This window comes from Zootoca vivipara, chromosome 10, assembly GCF_963506605.1.
Source record: "Zootoca vivipara chromosome 10, rZooViv1.1, whole genome shotgun sequence".
NCBI lineage: Eukaryota > Metazoa > Chordata > Lepidosauria > Squamata > Lacertidae > Zootoca > Zootoca vivipara.
This window is the reverse complement of record NC_083285.1, coordinates 70,031,672-70,051,698: the sequence shown is the minus strand read 5'-3', so window position 1 is coordinate 70,051,698 and position 20,027 is coordinate 70,031,672. Positions and strand designations below refer to the sequence as shown.

Below are 20,027 nucleotides of genomic sequence, written 5' to 3'. Positions count from 1 at the left end.
CCTCCCTCAAAGAGCTTCCATTTGTGTCTTTCGTATTGTATTTTTATGTTGTGGTCTGCCCTGAGATCTGCACATGAAGTTCTGGAGAAATATACAGTCGTACCTCGGTTCTTGAACAGAATGCGTTCCAGGACCATTTGACTCCCAGAACCATTTGAAAACCAAGGCGCAGCTTCCGATTGGCTGCAGGAGCGTCCTGCAGCCAATCGGAAGCCGCACCGGACATTCAGCTTCTGAAAATTGCCCGAAAACCAGAACACTCACTTCCGGGTTTCCATCGTTCGGGAGCCGATTTGTTCGGGAGTCAATGCGTTTGAGATCCAAGGTATGACTGTAATGAAATGGTATATAATGAGATCTTATTTAATCCCAGTACCAGAAGATTAACTAAGCAAGCCATATAATAGGGCCCTAAAGTGAGTAAATACAGCCTAGCAGGGCTTCCCAAACTTGGGTCTCCAGCTGTTTTTGGACCACAGTTCCCATCATTCCTTACTAGCAGGACCAATAAATACAAATTTAATAAATAATGATAATAAATCATAAATCATATGTAGCTTTTTGATTCAGCATTCGAGAGTGGGGAAAGCGGCAGGGGAAATTAAAAAAGAGCTCGGACATTGACCGGGAAAGTGTGGGCCTGGGTCTAGAAAATGTAGGGCAAAACTTAAATGTGGATGAGCCCTAAAATGGACCTATGTCCTCAGTCACAGGCAAGTCTCCAGGGGACAGCATGGCCTGGATTCTTGTCATCAGGTTTTCCTTACGGAAGGGAACAGAAGCTCCTGGAAAGATCAGGCCTTTGCTAGACATCATTGCCCATCATCAAGCAGAATTATGGTGAGAAACTGTTTCAAAACCCTATTTGAAACTCCCTCCTGAAAACAGCCGGAAGGTCTACTCCAGGCATCCCCAAACTTCGGCCCTCCAGATGTTTTGGACTACAATTCCCATAATCCCTGGCCACTGGTCCTCTTAGCTAGGGATCATGGGAGTTGTGGGCCAAAACATCAGGTGGGCCGCAGTTTGGGGAAGCCTGGTCTACTCCATTCAGCATATCCATGGACGAGTCACAATCCAGACACTGGTTTACATCGCTGCTGCAAGGCGCTCCCCATTCCGTGAGACATTCTTCAGAGATTTCTGCACCTTTATCCCTCACGAAAGTGCAGCCTGCCTAAAAGGAGAGCTGGGTTTCCTCGTGCAGAATTTCAGCAGTGGAAATCAAAGCGTGCTCCTAAAAAGCACCTCCAGGGATCGTAAGTCTTCAAAAAAAACCAACAACAACCCACAATTCTGTGATGATTTTACTAACAGCATTTCCTTAATTATAGAGGGTATATCAAGCTATCTCCTCTGACTCACGATGAGAAGTTCAAAATGGCTCACACTGGCCTAGAGGTAATTAACTCTGCGGAAGATTTGTATCCGCACCAAGATAACGCTCACTGAACGGAACGGAGCCTCAAAGTAGTCTGAACCGCACAGAATCCGTCCACAGACCAAGTCAATATTTGCCGCTGCTTACCAGGTGCCACTTGGCAATCATTTTTTCCGAAGGCTGGTTTCATTGCCAAAAGGGCACAAATGAAAACTGCTATCTTAACCCAATCAGAGGGAATTGCAGGGGGTGGGTGGGGGGAGCACACTGTCAGCCGCACGGAGCAAAGCCAGCTTCTTGCAAAATAAAGTAAAAAGCTGCTCTGCAATATTGCTCGTGCACACACATAAAGACCGACGAGGGAGGGTGGCAAGAGGCTCCGCTGGCCAGCTCTTCAAATTGCCGAAGGGCTCACCATTCCTAGAGGCAGATGGCCAGGCCAAAGGGGCCCCTTTGGCCTGATTCTGCAAGGCTCTAATAAAATTGTGGGATGGAACACTGGGGCAGACAAGTCACAACAATTCCTAGAGTGTCCACTAAGAGGGACTCACCTGGGGGAACACCTGACTAAGTTCCTGTTCCTCCAGATATGCAGATGAGATGGATTAGCTGGCAGGCAAAAGCCCCTAGCCAGCAGCCATTCTCCCTCTTAGCCATTTCTCCTTCAACGGGCACACATCTCCAGAGAATCTCCAGTTAGGATGGTTCTCCCTCTTGGCCTGCTGGCAAGAGAGAGACCAGATGGAGCCTCACTTTACTAAGTAAGTCTCCACATGTATATATTTGTAACTTTTCTACGTAAGCCTGCCTTTCTGAGATTATGCTGTTAACTCAGGATGAAACTGTAAGTAAACTCTATCTTATTTCAATACTATAGTGCCATGTATTTCTTTTAAGAGGGACAAAGGGGATTTGCCAGGAAGTATAATATTGAAATATAATCTTGAAGTATAATATTGTTGCAGAGGTTCTAACAAACCTAACACTCACGCTTTGCTGCGCACAAAAGGGGAATGTCACTCTGCTGATACTGGAAGCTTGCTAACACAAGCTTGGATAGGATCTATCTAATAGTATATCCTAATCCACATCCCTAACATTCCCACAAAAATAAGATCGGGATTTAGTCCAGCAGGTCCTCAACCCTTTGAATGGACAAGTGTTTTGTGGCCTAGGCCACAAGGACAACAAACTGCCTGCTAGGCTCTGCCGCAGCAGAGGCCTGAAAGGAGGAGCTCTGTTGCAGGGCTTCCTGCATCACAGGGGGTTGGACTAGATGATCCCCGGGTGTGCCTTCCAGCTGCACTAGTCTATGATCTTGCTTGCTGGATGCCTCTGGCTGGGTTGGAGGGATCCATCTGGACAAACAGGGTGGGGTGGGCAGCGGGGAGAGATCACCATTTCTCTCCCTCTCCCAGCTTTGCATCTGCAGTGTTTTTCCCTCCGCCCAACAGCTGCTGTTTCCTAGATGGACTGAAACCTCAGGGGTGCTGCTCCCCCCCTCCTTCTCCCTGCACAAGAGCACCAGAAACCAGGCCGGCACCCCTGGAGCCGCAGGCCAAATTGAGCAGCCCTGCTGTGAGCAAAAGGGAGGGATGCAGGCAGGAGGGGAGGGGAAATGGCCATCATTTTATGTCTCAAACAACAAGAGCTGCTTCAGCAGCTGACACATACTTCGCGGGGCCAAGTGTTGGAGCCCTCTCTTAGGCGGTGGGGATAGGCAAGCGATGGCTCAAGACCATAGAAACATAGAGTTGGAAGAGACCACAAGGGCCATCCAGTCCAACCCCCTGCCGAGCAGGAAACACCATCAAAGCATTCCTGACATATGGCTGTCAAGCCTCTGCTTAAAGACCTCCAAAGAAGGAGGCTCCACCACACTCCTTGGTAGCAAATTCCACTGCTGAACAGCTCTTACTGTCAGGAAGTTCTTCCTAATGTTTAGCTGGAATCTTCTTTCTTGTAGTTTGAATCCATTGCTCCGTGTCCGCTTCTCTGGAGCAGCAGAAAACAACCTTTCTCCCTTCCCAAATGACATCCTTTTATATATTTGAACATGGCTATCATATCACCCCTTAACCTTCTCTTCTCCAGGCTAAACATACCCAGCTCCCTAAGCCGTTCCTCATAAGGCATCATTTCCAGGCCTTTGACCATTTTGCTTGCCCTCTTCTGGACACGTTCCAGCTTGTCAGGATCCTTCTTGAACTGCGGTGCCCAGAACTGGACACAGTACTCCAGGTGAGGTTTGACCAGAGCAGAATACAGTGGTACTATGACTTCCCTAGATCTAGATGCTATACTCCTATTGATGCAGCCCAGAATTGCATTGGCTTTTTTAGCTGCTGCATCACACCAAGGAGGGTCCGACTGGCACTCTCCGGTGGAAGGGCTGCAGCTCAGTGGCAGATTGCCTGCTTTGCATGAAAACAAATCCGCATTGAATGCCTGGGAATCTCCAGGTCGGGCAAGGAATGTCTCCGAGCTGCCCTGGTCTGAAACCCTGGAGAGCGGCTGCCAGCCAGTGTAGATATATAAGAATGTAAGAAGAGCCTGCTGCTGGATCAGGCCAGTGGCTCAGCTGGTCCAGCATCCTGTTCTTCTCACAGAGGCCAACCAGATGCCCACTGTGGGAAGCCTGAAAGCAGGATACGAGCACACGAGCCCTCTCTCTTCCCGTGGTTTCCAGTGACTGGTACTCAAAAGGATAAAACCATGCTGGCTAGTAGCTATGAATGTGTCTAAATCCCTTTTAAAGCCACCCAAGTTGATGGCTACCATTGCCTCCTGTGGGAGTAAGATCCATAGTTTAATGAGATGCCCCAGTGGGAAACCCGAAAGCAAGAGTTAGAGCATCTCTCCCCTCCTGAGGTTTCCAGCAACTGGGATTCAGAAGCATCACTGCTTCCAAGTTTGGAGGCAGAGCAATAGCTATCCTGGCTGATAGACATCAATAGCCCTCTGCTCTTCCTCCATGAATTGCCCAATTCTCTTTTAAAGCCATCCAAGTTGTTCGCCATCACTGCCTCCTGCAGGAGGGAGTTCCACAGTTTAAGTATGTGCTACATGAACAAGGACTTTTGAATGCGTCATTCATTGGATGCCCATGCATTCCAGTGTTACGAGAGAGGGAGAAAGACTGTCCTTCAGACCTTGTGGAGGGCCGGATTATATTTTTTAAAAAATAATGAATGCATTCCTATGCCCCACAAATAAGCCAGAGATGCATTTTAAATAAAAGAACAAATTCTACTCATGTAAAAACACCAGGCAGACCCCGCAAATAACCCAGAGATGCCTTTTAAATAAAAGAACAAATTCTACTCATGTAAAAACACCAGGCAGACCCCGCAAATAACCCAGAGATGCATTTTAAATAAAAGGACACATTCTACTCATGTAAAAACACCAGGCAGACCCCACAAATAAGCCAGAGATGCCTTTTAAATAAAAGAACAAATTCTACTCATGTAAAAACACCAGGCAGACCCCACAAATAAGCCAGAGATGCATTTTAAATAAAAGAACAAATTCTACTCATGTAAAAACACCAGGCAGACCCCGCAAATAACCCAGAGATGCCTTTTAAATAAAAGAACAAATTCTACTCATGTAAAAACACCAGGCAGACCCCGCAAATAACCCAGAGATGCCTTTTAAATAAAAGAACAAATTCTACTCATGTAAAAACACCAGGCAGACCCCGCAAATAACCCAGAGATGCATTTTAAATAAAAGGACACATTCTACTCATGTAAAAACACCAGGCAGACCCCACAAATAAGCCAGAGATGCCTTTTAAATAAAAGAACAAATTCTACTCATGTAAAAACACCAGGCAGACCCCACAAATAAGCCAGAGATGCATTTTAAATAAAAGAACAAATTCTACTCATGTAAAAACACCAGGCAGACCCCGCAAATAACCCAGAGATGCCTTTTAAATAAAAGAACAAATTCTACTCATGTAAAAACACCAGGCAGACCCCGCAAATAACCCAGAGATGCATTTTAAATAAAAGGACACATTCTACTCATGTAAAAACACCAGGCAGACCCCACAAATAAGCCAGAGATGCCTTTTAAATAAAAGAACAAATTCTACTCATGTAAAAACACCAGGCAGACCCCGCAAATAACCCAGAGATGCATTTTAAATAAAAGGACACATTCTACTCATGTAAAAACACCAGGCAGACCCCACAAATAAGCCAGAGATGCCTTTTAAATAAAAGAACACATTCTACTCATGTAAAAACATGCTGATTCCCAGACCGTCCGCAGGCCGGATTTAGAAGGCAATTGGGCCTCATCCAGCCCCCGAGCCTTAGTTTGGGGACCCCTGGGTTAGACTCCCTGGAAAAGACCCTGATGTTGGGAAAGATGGAGGGCACTAGGAGAAGGGGACGACAGAGGATGAGATGGTGGGACAGTGTTCTCAAAGCTACTAACATGAGTCTGACCCAACTGCGGGAGGCAGTGGAAGACAGGAGTGCCTGGCGTGCTCTGGTCCATGGGGTCACGATGAGTCGGACACAACTATATGACTAAACAACATGGTGGGTTTGAGCAATGGTGTCACCTGGGCAGGGCTCTGGGGGTGGACGCCAGGGGTCCCACTCAACAGAAGGAGAGGGAAGGGGGACCAGATGCAACACTGCCAGCTTCTCACATCTTAATACACATCAACACCCACAGATCCCACTCTCCCACTTCCAACACAATGGCATCAGAGTCTAAAAGGCTCTAACTGCAACCACCACTGGGCCTGAGAAAAGCTGGGGGCTGGGTCATGTGCAAGGGCCTCCCCGCTTGCCTTGATGAGGATGGTGGTCTCTTCTTACCTTCGTGTGTAACTTGGCAAACTGCTTGTCGTCCAGCAGGCTCTGGATGTAAACTCGCCTCTTGTACCGGAACTGGAGAACAAGAGCAGAGGGGAGAAAGGAGCGTCACCCACAAATCGCCAAAACAGAACCTGTGCCAAGGGCAGACCACAGCTTTCAGAGGCATTTCAGGATGTCAAGGAAGCCCAGTTGCAGGATCAGGACCAAAGGGTGGGTGGGCTTTAGTCTAGCATCTTGTTCTCCCCAGTGACCAACCAGGGGCCTGAATGGAAAGTCCACAAGTAGGACCTGAGCTCAGCCACCCTCTCCCCACCTGCGATTCCCAGGAGATGGTATTCAGCAGCTCACCATCTTGGTTCAGTTCCTTCCCTTTGGAAGCATTACAAGTTCTTCCCGCCAATCTTGGGGGATATAACAGCAGCTCCAAAGCTCAGAGCTTATCCATGCATGGTCCACACTTCAAAGCTCTCACTGAGCACCCTTTATTTAGATCCAGAGATTTAAAGCTACTCTTTAAAGCTGAATCAGAGCAAGCATCAATCCGCAGAAAAACCAAATGGCTGTTTGCTCCAATTCAGCTTTAAAGAACAGGTTTTCACAGGGGAAAGGGCACTTGGAAACAGAGCTTTGAAATCGGACCTGAGAACCACCCCAATTTTTTTAAAAAAGTAATATATGGGTAGGACCAAATCACTCCATGCCTGCTCAATCTTGGCTGTAAAAAGGCTCAGAGAAGAAGTCAGTACTCTCATAAGAATGCTCTTGGACTCTGATGAATTGCCAGGGTAGAGGAATTCTAGAGTGGTTAATTGGGTGCCACCCTCTCTCCCACCAGAGCAAACATGGCCCATACTGAGAGTTGGGAGAACAGGCAAGTCCATTCACCTGGACAGGCACATAGGAAGGCAGAAATTGGTTAGGTCTGTTGGGCAAACCACCTGGGGATTTATAGGTCAAAACCATGTTCACAGGGAACTGGTCCAAATCCCACATGGGGCTCATCCACACTTCCATTTGGTCCTTGATTTCTAGGCCTGGGTCTGAGAGGTTTTGCTATTTTCTCCCGCTTTTCCTGGGAAAACCCGCTGTTGACCGCTGAGGGATGCCCTATACGTCCACCTGTCTCAGGCCTAGAAAGCATGGCTCTGAGCAGCTCAGCTGCAAGCAGCCTCCCCCTTACCCCACTCCTTTCCCAGGGAAAGGCTGATCTTTGGCGTGGAATGGGAACAAACAGCAACCTGCAAAAAACATGATTGCCACTTGCTTTGATGGAGCGCAAAACAGCGGTTTTCCCCAGGGGAAATCAGCGGGACCAGAGAAAGTGTTTAATCCACAGAAAAACCAACTGACCTTCGTTCCGATTCGGCAGTAAACAACGGGTGTTCCCCAGAAAAAGGGGGGCAAATGGAAAGTATCTAGGACCTGTGCTTAGAAATCAGTTCAGCATGGAATATTGTGCAGGATTTAACTTCCTGTGATCTGAGCTTTTTGAGAGAGGGGAGGAAGGAAGGAAGGAAGGAAGGAAGGAAGGAAGGAAGGAAGGAAGGAAGGAAGGAAGGAAGGAAGGAAGGAAGGAAGGAAGGAAGGAAGGAAAACCAAACTTCCAGTTGTCATGGGAGATAGATAAAAATTAGCCCCCATCCAGGAAGAGTCCTGTGAAGGTGTTTGGGGCCTTGAGCAGGTCCTCTGCGGTCAGCATCAGTCCGTCCTTCCCATTTTCCAAGCACAAAAACCCATCCAGCTCTTCTCCTCCCTCCCTCCCTTTCCTAAATTTAGCTCGGTGGTGATTCATTGTTTTCGAAGCAGCGCACCTGAAGAGCTATGTGAAGAAGAGGTGACAAAGGTTGGCATTTTAGAACTAACTGGCAAATCAGAGAAGGAGCAGGGCGCTGGGCCCGCTTGGCATTCGCCGAGGAGCTCTTGAGGGACTCCGCTGTGAAATCGTTGGTCTCTTTCGCTAAAAGACATGCCTAACATTAGCCCCCCTCCCCCATACCTGAGACTTGCAGAGAAGTTCCTGCAGCATCTGATTTTGGAAAGGGATTTGGGGAGCAGGGAAGGTATGGGAAAACAAAAGTGGGAGCCTGCATTAAATTGGTGGGGAACCACTGCAACCCCCCGAATCTGATTGGGGTGGCAACATTTGTCGGGTGTCAGTACACCAGCTGCATCCCACCACATCCACATTTAGACCATGGTGATGCAGCCGCTTTTGGAGGCAAAAGATCACAGCCCAGGGAGGCCCCAGCCAGGATGGGCAAAGGTGACCCACAGGGCCTCTGCTGCCAGAATTAAATGCTAAGGCAGTATTTCTAAATGGGATTTTAATAGATCTTTGAGGTCCAAGTAAGCACCCAGCCTGACCTCCAGTACAGCAAGAGGGTCAACCATCGATTTTCTAGAATCATAGAATCTTAGAGTTGGAAGGGACCCAAGGGTCATCTAGTCCAACCCCCTGCAATGCAGGAATCTCAGCTAGATTTATTTCTATTTATTGCAATGAATGGGCTAGGAGAGTGCCCAAGTGGCCAGAATCTTCCACTAAGACATCATGCCACAACCTTCCCTTGACTCTTGGTCTCAGCCATTGCCAGGTACCTGCAATTCTTAACACAGGCCTCGGCTTTCTGCTCATCCTGCGAGTCTTTCTACTTTGCTACCAGCTTGTCTTCAGCCCTCCCAAACTGCCTGGCACTCCCTTCTGCTGCCACCCACTGCCATCTTGGACCTGGACAGAGGGCTATCTTAACCGTACAGGCAGGTCTAGTCACTTCCTGGGGCAGCATAGCTCACGGGGGAACCTGCAATCCCAGAAGCCATGCTTGCACATGCTCTTGTGAGGTTTCTGAAACTGTACAAATGGACGCACTAGAGGAGAGGGCTATTGGTGGCTCCTGGCCAGGAACATGGGAAGCTACTACCTTAAACTGAGTCAGAGCCTTGGTCCATTAACTGCCAGCAACTGCATCTCCTAACGGGGATTGAATCTCATTAGCATCATCATCATCATCATCATCATCATCATCATCACTATTACTTTTTTCTTTAAAAAATGTTTAGGGGTACCCTCGTTTTCCTACTCATATTGAAATACTGCCCCTCAATGAGGCCAAACTTAGATTCACAGAATGTTTAGGGGTCTGCGTACCCCTGTGTCCCCCCAGAAGAAAAGCACTGATGATGATGATGATGATGATGATTAAGATGGGGATTGTCCACCTGCACAGGTAGTCCATCTAGGGCAGGCATCCCCAAAATTCGGCCCTCCCGATGTTTTGGACTACAGTTCCCATCTTCCCTGACCACTGGTCCTGTTAGCTAGGGATCATGGGAGTTGTAGGCCAAAACATCTGGAAGGGCCGCAGTTTGGGGATGCCTGATCTAGGGGAAGGAAAACTCTCATCCTAAACCTCCACTGCCTTGCGGGACATCTTGCGGGGAGAAGAAAAGGCTAGGAAGAAAACCCTACACAAATCCAGAGTGGAGACCCAAGGACAGTTGGGTGGTGCCTCGTACGCCTCCTTCCGGCAACTCCTGCAGCCAGGCTGGTGTCAAAGCTATTGCTCTTGCTTTCCTTTGGACCACATCAGCCAGGCCGAGAAGGGGGTCTTGTCCTTTGGACAGCCCAGGACCTCCAGACACACAGCCCAGCCTTGTGCCCTGGAGGCACATTCTGTTGTCTCTCAGGACAGACAGATGCCAACAGCAACAACCCTGCCATTTCCACTGACAGGGGCTCAAGGCGGCTTACAGATAAAAATAGGTAAAGGTAAAGGGACCCCTGACCATTAGGTCCAGTCGTGACCGACTCTGGGGTTGCACGCTCATCTCGCATTATTGGCTGAGGGAGCTGGCGTACAGCTTCCAGGTCATGTGGCCAGCATGACAAAGCCGCTTCTGGCAAACCAGAGCAACACACGGAAACGCCATTTACCTTCCTGCCGGAGCGGTACCTATTTGTCTACTTGCACTTTGACGTGCTTTCGAACTGCTAGGTTGGCAGGAGCTGGGACCAAGCAATGGGAGCTCACCCCGTCGCAGGGATTCGAACCTCCGACCTTCTGATCAGCAAGCCCTAGGCTCAGTGGTTTAACCCACAGCGCCACCTGGGTCCCTACAGATAAAAATCAAGGTAAAGGTAAAGGGGCCCCTGACCATCAGGTTCAGTCGTGTCCGACTCTGGGGTTGCGGCGCTCATCTTGTTCTATAGGCCAAGGGAACCGGCGTTTGTCCGCAGACAGCTTCCAGGTCATGTGGCCAGCATGACTAAGCTGCTTCTTGCGAACCAGAGCAGCGCACGGAAACACCGTTTACCTTCCCACTGTAGCGGTACCTATTTATCTACTTGCACTTTGACGTGCTTTCGAACTGCTAGGTGGGCAGGAGCTGGGACAGAGCAACGGGAGCTCACCCCGTCACGGGGATTCAAACTGCTGACCTTCTGATATGCAAGCCCTAGACTCTGTGGTTTAACCCACAGCGCCACCTGGGTCCCTACAGATAAAAATAGGAATAGCTAAAAACACAGGAAAGAAACAATCCTACAAAAACAATGCATGCCTAGTGGATGCTCAGCCATTGAACGCCGTCCTTTCCCTGCCATGAACCTTTTGGACTTTCTGCCCATGCACTTGTCCTCTTAGGCCCTGATCCTGAAGAAAGCTCCCACCCTCTCTCACAAGTAAGACCACCAGGAGCCAGGTATTCTAACAAAGGCTGGCCATTCAGAAGCTTGCTCTCTGGAGAAGGAATGCCACCCGACCCCCGGTTCTTTCCATTTCACCCAAGCTCAACATGGCCCCCATGCCCCAAGGCAGCCCCAAGTGGGGCTGGGGGTGGTAGCTATGGAAAATGAGACAGGCCTGCAGGTCGTTACCTCCAGGTAAGGGACCGGGGTGTCCGGGTTCAGGGGGTACTCCCTCAACAGCCGCTCTTCGTCCAGGAACTTCCCAGCCCTGCCGTTGAAGGCTGGCTGGAAGAGGCCATAGTTCAGCACGTCCTTCAGGCTGTGGTTCAAGGTGCAGAGGATGCGCTGCTTGGAGACCCAGACGGGGACATCAGGGTTCAGCCGCATACACTTCTGTCAAGGGAGAGAGAGAGAGAGAGAGGTGCTGCTGAGCAAATGTAGGCAATTGGTACAAAATGTGGGCAGGGGGAGGGAGAGGCATTGGGTTTTGTTTGCATTTTAATGAGAAGCCACCGTGCTCACTCTTCTTGAACCAATATGCAAAGTGAAGCACAGCTATCCTTCAAAAGCCACACTTGCCTGCATTTTGCAATGCAGTTCGCCAGCAAATGTGCGCAGAAATAAATTGCACTCGGGGGGGGGGGGGGAGTGTGCATTAAAATACATATAGAAATTAAAAAACAAACAAACAAAGAACTCCCAACTAAAAACGCATTATATTAGGGGAACCCGCTTCGCAAAAATGTGCATATTATTTATTTTTACTTATTTGCTTCATTAAATTTATGCGTCACTTTATCGTAAAGGGGAAAAAGCTCAACATGGTTTGCAAAAAGAATAAAACAATGTCAAGCCAAAGGAATGCACATGGCAGATTGTAAACTCTTTATGGACAAAGCTGACACTTAACAGTGGTTTCCATGGCTCCAGATACCACACACATCCTTTTAGTGTCTAGGCAGCTATTCCCAGTTGCAACAGAGGGAGGTCCACTCCCCCTCCGCCAGCTTAGGAACCTTCTATCAATGGGCTGCACGCACGCAGCCAGAGACTATGCCTGCCTGGAAACTGCCTCTGCTCCTCCCTTTTCAATCCCCTCCTGGTTCTGGGAGACAGTGGTGCAGGAGAGGATGGGGAAGCACCCAGCCCTTCGCTTGCCTGACCTGCCTCTTCCTCCTCTTCTTCCAACCCATCCTGTGCTCCACTCTCCAGCTGTAAAGCTCCCCTTGCCTCCAACTCTCACCTCCTGATTGGTACAGTCTCCCACAAATCACTGCCCCCCTCTACCGAGTCAGACTCCAGCCCCCCTTCCCCCAGTGCACACTTGTCAGCATTCTCTCAGTCCTTGACGAACCATAAAAGTATCAATAAAAACAGCTTTAAACAGCTACATTGGTCGTTTATTTACTTATTTCATAAAATCTATACACCTCATAATAAAAAAAAAACTTCCAAGTGGTTGACGAAAAAGATAAGGCAAGTAACATCGCTGTTTAAACAGAATTAACAACGATTACTTGAAACGTCCAAAAAAATTAAACTCAACAATGAACTAAAAACGAAGTAAAACATGAACCAGCATTCTAAATATCTGGGTAGGCTAAACAAAATAGGATCAGGCAAAACTGCAAACAAACATGAGCATATTAAGAGAGATTCTCATTTAAATGCTGATTAATTTTCATGGGGGATTATTAAATATATTCATTTATCTTATAGAAAGGATGCTGAAATGTGGAGAAATGAATTTAAGGCTGAAAAAAATGAGCTATTAGGAGAAAATGAAATGAACTGTCCTTCCCTTTGCACACAAAACGGCAGGTGATGCTTTTCAGGGCAGGCAGAAAGAGGGTTCCCAGAGTTTGAAATGCACAGAGGTTACCTCTGCAGGCGGGCCTGGCTCCCAACATGTTGTGAGGAAATATTAAGAGATAAATGGTATCAGTTGTCTCTATACTAACACACAGAGCATAGGAAACAACACAAAGAATTTGAGCTCGTACAGGATGGCAAATATGACGTAGGAGGCGTTACTAAAACCTGGTGGGATGAGACACATGACTGGAATGTAGGAACTGAGAAATGTAACCTACTCAGAGGAAATAGAACAAACAAGAAGGGAGGAGGAGGAGCATTATATGATCTGGAGCATGGGAGGCAGATTGAGACTATAGGGGTAAAAATTGTAGGAGAGAGGAACAACAGTGACCTTACTGTGGGTGTCTACTATAGATCGCCAAGCCAGACTGAAGACTTGGATGATGTCTTCCTAGAGCAGATTACCAAACATTCAAAAAGGAGAGCAATAGTAATCATGGGGGACTTCAACTTCCTCGATATCTGTTGGGACTCAAACTTTGCCAAGAGTGTAAGGTCCGACAAATTCCTCCGTTGCCTTGCTGACAATTTCATTTCCCAGAAGATGGAAGAAACAACAAGGGGATCATCTATCTTGGATCTGGTCCTCACCAATCGGGAGGAATTGATCGATGAAGTGGAAGTGCTCGGAAACTTGGGAGGAAGTGATCATGTTCTCCTGGGTTTCAGGATACAGACCAAAGGGAAAGCTGAGTGTAGTTGGAAACACAGTCTGGACTTTAAGAAGGCCAATTTCAAAAAGCTGAAGGAGCTACTGGGCATGATCCCATGGTCAGAAATACTCAAAGAGAAGGGAGTCCAAGTTGGATGGGAGTTTCTAAAATGAGAAATACTGAAATTCTACATGCAGACAATTCCAAAAAGAAAGAAAAGTGAGAAACAGCTAAAGAAACAGGTGTGGCTAAATTAGAAGCTTAAGGATGAGCTGAGATTTTAGAAGGACATGTGTAAGAAATGGAAGAAAGGGGAAAAACAAAGGAGGAGTACACATGAGTAGCCAATAATTTCAGGGAGAAGGTCAAGAGGGCTATAACTGAGAATCAGCTCAGGCTTGCATGTGAGGTTGAAATATAGTTTCTTTGGCTATCTTCAAAGCAAGAAGAAGAACGAGCAAGTCGTAGGTCCTCTGCATGGAGAAGATGGAGAAATGCTATTGGGTGACAGAGAAGAGGTGGGACTGCTCTGTCTTCACCCAAAAGGAAAGCAATGTCCAGCCTGCAGATAATAAAGACGAATAAATGATGTAAGGAGGGAGCTGCAGCCTAAGATAGGCGAAGAGGTAGTCAGGGAACACCAGGCTACTTTAGATGAATTATAATCTCCAGGGCCTGATGAGCTGCCCCCAAAGGGACTAAAGGAGCTTGTCGATGTAATCTCAGCGCCTTCGTCTATAAGCGTTGAGGATTCTTGGAGAACAGGTGCGGTCCCAGCAGGCAAAATGTTGCTAATGCTTTTGAATGAAAACTGCTCGAGGGACACCTTTTCTGCTTCAGCAGACGCTGCCCAAGGGTTATGCCAACAAAGGAGGGATACCCTGCAGCCTCTTCTGAAGTGTGTGAGGGATTAAGGAAGGGATCTCAGTACACTGTCGTTAAAATTTGAGACTTCAGTCTAGAGCATAAGAAGGAGCCCTGCTGGATCAGGCCAATGGCCCACCTAGTCTGAGCATCCTCTTCTCACACTGGCAACCAAGACGGCCATGATGGGAAGCCAGAAACCAGGAGTCGAGCACAAGGGTCCTCTCCCCTCCTGTGCTTTCAGAAGCACTGCTGGCAGCGCATAGGAATCACATCGTGGCTGATAGCCACCCAAGACCCTCTCCTCCTCCTTGGATTTGTCCAATCCTCTATCAAAGTCAAGCAAGTTGGTGGCCATGGCCGCCTCCTACGGAAGGGAGTTCCATAGTTTGACAGTGCACGGCTTGAAGAAGGACCTTCTTTTAAGCTGTCCTGAGTTTTTCAAACAAGATTTCAAACAAGTCTACCTTTCTCAACACAAGCCAGAGGCAGCTCCTTCCTTCCTTCCTTCCTTCCTTCCTTCCTTCCTTCCTTCCTTTTTAATATAATTTTTGTTGAGTTTTGCTTTACATACATCCACAGAAAGATTCCATCCAAAATCCAAAGTAAAACTAAGAATAAACAAATGCATAAAAATACATAATAACTAAATATATTTCCCTCCACAATAACCTGTGGTTATTATTCTGAATGATCAAACCTAAGCGCTCTAGTCTTTTGTATTGACTTCTGTCCACCACCTCAATTTGAGTCATTTTCTTTCTTTCCTTAACTGCCTTCTTTAAATGTTGGTTTTTTTTTCATTTCTTGGTATTAACTTATTTAATTATAATAACGGTTTTGTCATTTGCAGCTGCTCTTTCTCCATGTCTCAAACCAGCCCAAGACCCTGGTTCCATGAAATGAACACCTTAGTCTGCCTTACTCTGGAAACACGAGCAGCTGCCTTCAACCCCCAACAGTTTAAAAACCTGTTTCATTGCAGGAGGTGGTTGTACAAAGAAGCTTAGCATGTTTTGCGAGTGCTGCCAGCCACCCCCCTCTCCCCAGAACCAGCCACAAACCGTGCCTCTCCCTACCTGACCCTAAAATGGGATGGAATTGCAGCCCGTGATCCCATCCTTGATGTTCAGGAGTGGGAGCAGATAGAGAGAATGCTTTTCTGGTACTTGATTGCTACATCACAAAGAGAAAGATCTGTTTCTACCGAAAGCCCAGAACAGGATGTGGGGGACGCTCTGAATTTAGAATCAAAATGAATAATACAAAGGGATGTGTGCTGATGATCGGACTAACTGCTTCCATAATGCATCCAGTGGAACAGTTACACTTCGCGAAGCTTCCCCAGAAATCCATGAGATTGGGAAGTCTGGCAAAGGTCCTCAGCATCTTTAATAAATAATAATAATAATAATTTGGTAGGCCTGTGTCCCCCAACCCCACCTGAAGATCAGCTTTGCCAAAAGACCACTTGCATCCTGAAGTTCTGCCCACTCACACATCCTTGCAGAAGGCTACTGCGGACCTTTTTGAAAAGGCCTCTCTTGCCCCAAGCCCAGCAAAACCCACCCAATTTGGCACCTTGAAATTTACACCCTCTCTGAGGGTTGTGAACATGGCAAGAGGAGGTGGCAAGGCTGGTGCTTATCTGCGACACTCATGGTATACCTTCTCTCTCCCCGCCACCCCTGCCAGAGTCTTTCCCACAAGCCCCTGTCAAGGAACAGTCAACATTATCCACTCCTCTGGCCGCAATTACTTCGCAGGCAAGTATATTTTAACAAGGGGCTGGCGGTGCATCCCACAAAAAAACCCACTTGGTCTTACGTTGGTCCTCAGGGTGTGAGGGACAATCGTCTGCAAGCCTTCAAGGGGTCCTTCCCTTCTGAGATGCATCCCCTACAAATCCTCTACACAAAGCCACCTCACAGGCAGACACGGCAGAAGCAGCTGACAAACCTGTGGGATGTGATCCACGAGAGGCAGTCAAGTACAACATTCCTTGTTTTCCTAGAGTGGACATGCAAGGGAATGTTTGGTCCAGGCAGTCGAAACTTCCTATTCCACCTGGCCTGGAGCATCAATCCTTGCATGTGACTAGTGGGTGGGCGTGACCTTTCCAGACCCGGTAAAAGGCCAGGGCATGCCGCCACACTCTCTCTTTTCCATCTTCTTTTCGTCCTGCAAACTTCCTGGACTGAACTGCTGGCTGCCAGCCAAGCAGTCCCCCAGGTCCATCTCCCTTATGGGGCAATCCTGTTTGTACATGTTTGTAACTTTAAGCCTTGAGCCTGCCTTCGGGGATCACACTGTGCTCTGCCTGATCGTGAGTAAACCTTCTTTTTTATTGCTTATGAATAAGACTGTGGTGCCTTTATTCTTTTAGGATGGATTCAAGGGGTCTTACCAGGAAAAGATTAAAACACATTTCCATCTGGGCAAGCCAGGTTGAATAGCGCAAGTTAGGAAAGATATTAATAATATATCCTCTCCTGCCACCCTGAACATTCCCACAAAACCTGGCCTTCAGCAAGAACAAAAAGTGAGGCAGGAACCCATGCCCTGCACCCAGGAGGTCCTTTGGAGGTGTGGCTCTGTGGGGGCTCCTAGCCCCACGAAAGCCCCTGATAAAGAGTATCTTTTATTTTATTAATAAGCAAAACAAACTAAAGGCAAAGAGCATAAAGAAGTTCCTGTTGCATCAGATTGAACGCGGCGTAAGGTTGGACATGATCCCTCAACTTGTTGTTCCAAAACATTACAAGAAATACCTTTCCCCACAAACCCGTGAGGCTGGTTTGTGCTCTTTTGCGGCAAGTTAGCATAAGCATAAATTAGCCCCCTCCTGCCATCTGCAAGAAGCTCAACTTAAAAGAAAATCCAAGATATTTGCAGCCAGCAGCCTCTTTCCTCAAGCTGCACAAACTGGGGCGTTGGCACGGCTGTCACAGCTGCTGATGGGCACAGAGGGGCCGAGCGCCCCTCAAAGTGCCAGCAGAGGACGGCTTGACAGATTCAGGGCAAGGAAGAGGCAGGGCAGCCCTCCGTTCCCAGGGAGTTCTCTGCTGCACAAGGACAGAGAGGGCAGGGAGGCCGAGGGAAGGATATCCGCTGAGGTTGGGATGGCGCTGGTGTCTTCTGCCACAAGGAGCTGGGAAAAGCAAACTGAGTATTATGCACAAATGTGCGAGGTGGACGGCACAACCGTTCTTGCTTTTCACAGCCTTGCGGGAAGGTGACTTGGGGTGGAGAAGAGATGGAAGGAGGCTCCTGAATCTTTACCCCATCGACCATGTCTCTGTTCCCTTTTCTCACGATCCCCTGGTTCAAAATGTGGCAATTCTGTGGTGGTGGTCACAGTGGTCACTGTAAGCAGATGGAAACAAGAGCAGGACCTTGATTCACTTGTAGTGTAAAAATACTATGGATAATATCATTTGATATAACCACTGGAGAGGGCTGATGAATATGCAGGTGCAGGTGAGACTCCATGGAGGGAATGGGGGAGGGGAGTCCCGAGATTCAGAGAATCTCTCTCTCTCTCTCTCTCTCTCTCTCTCTCTCTCTCTCTATATATATATATATATATATATATATATATATATATATATATATATATTGTGTGTGTGTTTATTTGTACTTTGTATTTGTAAAATCAATAAAAATGTGGTGTTGTTGTTTTAAAAAATGAGGCAATTCTGATCTGTCCGTTCCCCCCCCCCACAAAAATGGGGGAACTGTAATGTGGGAGGCACAATTTGGAACAGAGAAATAGTTGCCCTTCCCTACCGTAGTCCATTTCTCCACTACTCCCCCCCCCGATCAAAGCGGTTAAGTGGTGTCAGGAGTCCAGGTTCCCAGCTTGATAACACAGTAAGCATAGTTAATTTAAAAGGATTATTTATTGTCAAAACAAAGAGATAGCTCCAGACGGCTCTAACACAGCCTCCGACATCATCAGTCAAGATGACCCTTCTGAAGATCCCTTCCGGTTTCTACTGAAAATGGAGAACTTTCACGTCTTACGTCGCTTGCTTTGTTAGCTGACTCTGAGGAGGGATTGGATCAGCTCCCCCCTCCTCCCTTTCTGACAAACTACTTCCATCTCTGTTCGCACCTGTCTGAATTTCCTGAGAGCTTTGGCTGGGTTCCCGCCCGCTCTCAGCTGTTCCCTTATCACCCAGCATTCCAAGGGGCGGGGAAGTTGGCACTAGTTGCTGTTCACCCTGCATGAACGTTAACACTTTCTGTTCCTGGCTGCTTTCTTCCGTTGGCTGCAAAGCTTCACTGTGAGCTGGCTCATTCCTGACAAGTGGACACGTGTTGGGCAAGGCGATGTTGCCAGTCCCCCTCCACAGTACACCTTAACCGCCCACTCCCAGGAGCAATCCAAGCCACGAGCCATTGGCATGAGGGCAAAGGCCTTTGCCAGAGCCTCTGCTGCTCTTCCATGGCACTTGGCAGGAGGGGGTTCAAGAGTCTCCCAGTGGGAGGGTCAATGGGCACAGCCCAAAGCTGCTGCTGGCCACTCAGCTTCCATCTGGCTGGAGAATGCAGTGGCCTCTTGGGAATAAGGAGCCTCTCTTGCAACAGAGCATTCCCCCCTTCCTGGTGGGAAATTGTGCCACATGGGCCAACCATGCCTCTCTCCCTTTATTTCTCATCCTGGTAAGGGATCTGCATTATGCCTCTTTTCAAAGGCAAAGCCTACCGTCTAGTCACAGGGGTACCAGCAGAATCTCCCGGCCTCTGAACGCCGACAATCACTGCCAGCAAATGAGCGGACATCAAAGGCCGCCTGGCAGGGCTGTCTTGCAAGATCTGAGCCCTCGTTAAATGCTAAACGACTGGTGCAGGCGGCAGCTCGGTGGCAGAGAGTGCCTGGGTGCAGGGAGCTGCCTAATTAGCCGGCCGGCCTGGACAATACGGCCGGCCCCAGGTGACCGCCTGCCTCAGGAGTGCTTAACCAGCTTGCTTTAAAAACCCACATTATCTGGGGGTGGGAAGGGGAGGGGGGAGCTGGTTCGCCCTTCTTCTGAAAAGCTGCAGATTGTTGCACTGAGGAATGAAAGGGTTGAAAAGCACGGAGAACAGCAGTTATCCCAACATTTCCGTTTTGGAAATCTCAGCAGACTGCCGTTGCGATGCCAAAAAGGGACTTTCTCATCCCAGGTTTCCCAGAGCTAAGAGGTGGGGTTGCCCCTCATCACAGAATCATAGAATTGTAGAGTTGGAAGGGACCCCGAGGGTAATCCAGTCCAACCCCCTGCAATGCAGGTTGTTGTTGTTGTTTAGTCGTTTAGTCGTGTCCGACTCTTCGTGACCCCATGGACCAGAGCACGCCAGGCACTACTGTCTTGCACTGCCTCCCACAGTTTGGTCAAACTCATGTTCGTAGCTTCGAGAACACCATCCAACCATCTCGTCCTCTGTCGTCCCCTTCTCCTTGTGCCCTCCATCTTTCCCAACATCAGGGTCTTTTCCAAGGATTCTTCTCTTCTCATGAGGTGGCCAAAGTATTGGAGTCTCAGCTTCAGGATCTGTCCTTCCAGTGAGCACTCAGGGCTGATTTCCTTAAGAATGGATAGGTTTGATCTTCTTGCAGTCCATGGGACTCTCAAGAGTCTCCTCCAGCACCATAATTCAAAAGCATCAATTCTTCGGCGATCAGCCTTCTTTATGGTCCAGCTCTCACTTCCATACATCACTACTGGGAAAAC

General features: G+C 48.1%; 1 protein-coding gene across 6 annotated transcripts in view; it reads right to left on the bottom strand.

Annotated features, from left to right (window-relative positions):
- Nucleotides 1–20,027, bottom strand: part of SHANK3 (SH3 and multiple ankyrin repeat domains 3) — a 425,727-nt gene that overhangs the window by 293,164 nt on the left and 112,536 nt on the right. For all 6 annotated transcript variants that reach the window (XM_060279323.1, XM_060279324.1, XM_060279320.1 and 3 more), the window contains exons 3-4: nt 11,102–11,305; nt 6,226–6,297 (exon numbers count right to left, since the gene is read on the bottom strand). In XM_060279323.1, coding sequence (XP_060135306.1) covers nt 6,226–6,297; nt 11,102–11,305 — 276 coding nt within the window. The remainder of the gene's footprint in view (nt 1–6,225; nt 6,298–11,101; nt 11,306–20,027) is intronic.